The following is a 2,500-nucleotide window of genomic DNA, read 5'->3' as shown; positions in this document are numbered from 1 at the left end:
GTGAGAGCAGAGAGGTGGCCCTTATTATTCAAGTTTTATATACTTAGCGATTTGTTTTATTCATTCAAATTTGGCAGGCTAGCTAACATTACTCTTCTCTGTGGCGTGTCGAATTTACATGCCTTTTTTTTTTTTGCCTGCTTAGTGCCAGTTTCAAGGCAATTCTTTTCAATGGGGGGAAAATGGATTACAAGTAAATTGAGTTACTCAACACTGTTTGAATAACAGGATCACATGTACTGTACACTTTGCAGTTTACCACAAAATGTCAATGCTTCTTTACAGACTAGTTCAATCAAGCATTAATTTATTTGATATGAACATCACTAAATTATTGGAAAAAAAGACATGCATGACTTTGTGTATTTTGGCACCAGTGCTAATTCTTAACATTTGTCCACAGGAGCCTTTTAGAAAAGACCAAGACAACGTCATCATAGGCTGTTTCGCAATCCTTGAACGCTGGCAGTTCGATCCATTCTGCAAATCCCCCATCCACACACATTATTATGAATGTCACTCCGCGGCGGACAAACATGCGAGCGCATTGGCCTGAGGTTCCGCCTGTGCGCTCGGGACCTGCTTTGCATGGATAAGGCACAGGAGTTGACGAGACCAGCAAAAACACTTCTGCCGCTTCTGCCAAGAAGTAATGGGACTTTTACCCCGTTACAGTGACCTAAATGTTGGTCACTACTTTTATCCATTCATTCAAAACATTTCTCGTCAGTGTCTCTTCACACGCTTTTAGAAGGAAACATTTTCCAAAACTGAGAACATTTCCATTTGCTGTCAGTGTGACATGTCATATCACCTTCGGACTTTTTAATCATCATCATCTTCATTCGTGTGAGGAGAGTGTGACGTCATGTCGTCACGATCGGATTGTGGCACTTAAAGGGCGTCTGCTTGTGATCCTCCACAGTGCCCCAGCTTTGCATTTTTTTTCACTTCGGCCTTGTCGCTTGGGACATTTTGTTTATTTAAGTTGAAAGCATTTTTTTTTTTTCGGGAGGGTTTCCAATTAATTAAAGACATAAAAAAAAATTTAATGGGGGAAATGGATTTGATATACAAGCAAATTGAGTCACCCTCACTGTTTTAGGTGTATTTTATTAAGGATCACAAATACCCTTTCAGTTCACCACCAAAAGTCAAAGTTTCTTTCCAGTCTTATTTCAATCAATCATTCACTTATTTGATATTGACATCACTAAAACATTGGACAAAAATGCATGCATGGCTTAAAGGAAGTATGGGTCTTAATGGTCCGTATTTCACAAAAAAAAGCTCTTTTGATGTATTTTTTGCTCAAGAAAATTTAACTGGCAGTCATTTCAAATAATAATACGTTTTGGAGCAATTGGTAAAGAACTAATTCACTTTCGAACGCCCCTTTTTCCATCACCAAAACCGAAAATGAAAAAGCACTGGCATAGCTGGTGTGGGTACCACACTATGAAGTGGCAGTAATTAGTCATATTTTATATATCATAGCTGTCAAACACCGCTTTGTATATTATATTGCATGTTATATACTGTATAATTGTATGACATGAATAGGTACTAACCCAAAATTATGTTCAATCACAAATTGAATGTGCTGAATAATTGCGAATTTATAAGAATGTCATCCTTAACGTGATACAAACACAGCGGGCGAGTGCCACATCCTGACAAGCCTCATGCATGAACCCAATAAAAGCGGTGATTTTATTTTTTATTTTTCCAAACATATTTAACTATCACTATTTTTACTCATTATTGTCTAAAAAAAAATACACCTAGACTTTAAATATGGATAAAAATTACACCATGGAAAACACAGAAGTTCAATGAGAAAATGTAATTGGCTACTGCTCGTTATGTGTCAGGCTGTGACAGGCTGAGGTCCAAAATATGGGCCGGCTAAAATGTGGCTGAAAATCAAACATTTCATCAGAAAATGATTCTAAAATGACGACTGAGTCTATTTTGGAGGGCTTTTTTTCTGAAGACATCACTTATGAGTCCAGAACTCTGCAATGAGTGCCCATGTTCACACCATTAACTAGTCCCTTTAAAGTATTTTGGCACCAGTGCTAATTCTCAATATTTGCCCGTTGGAGGCTCTTATAAAATACATGGACAACAATAAGATACAATAAATGGTGGTATACAGAATACAAGAATGTAGATTTTTGTAAGTCAGTAGCATAGTCATTACTTTTTTTTAAACATTTACATTAAAAGCTTCTTGATCACTGCTATTCTCACCCGCACACTCGTGCTGCTTTACCCAATCCTTACGAGAGAATCTTTGACCACAAACTGAGCAGGAAAAAGGTTTCTCGCCGGTGTGGTTTCTGGTGTGTAATTTTAAGCTTTCCTTCACAGAGAATCTTTGACCACAAACTGAGCAGGAAAAGGGTTTCTCACCAGTGTGGGTTCTTGTGTGTTGTGTTAAGTTTTCCTTCCGAGTGAATCTTTGACCACAAGCTGAGCAGGCAAAAGGTTTCTC

At 37.8% G+C, this 2,500-nt stretch overlaps 1 protein-coding gene across 1 annotated transcript in view; it reads right to left on the bottom strand.

The window, feature by feature from the left end:
- Positions 1 to 1,093: 1,093 nt before the first annotated feature.
- The window catches only part of LOC133472152 (zinc finger protein OZF-like), a 33,283-nt gene continuing 31,876 nt past the window's right edge, over positions 1,094 to 2,500 (bottom strand). Inside the window, exon 2 of the mRNA XM_061762585.1 lies at positions 1,094 to 2,500. This exon is cut by the window's right edge and continues 1,016 nt beyond it. Coding sequence (XP_061618569.1) covers positions 2,213 to 2,500 — 288 coding nt within the window. The 3' untranslated portion in view covers positions 1,094 to 2,212.

Source organism: Phyllopteryx taeniolatus, chromosome 22 (assembly GCF_024500385.1).
Source record: "Phyllopteryx taeniolatus isolate TA_2022b chromosome 22, UOR_Ptae_1.2, whole genome shotgun sequence".
NCBI lineage: Eukaryota > Metazoa > Chordata > Actinopteri > Syngnathiformes > Syngnathidae > Phyllopteryx > Phyllopteryx taeniolatus.
The sequence above is the reverse complement of the archived record's forward strand: the minus strand, read 5'-3'. Positions and strand labels throughout refer to the sequence as shown.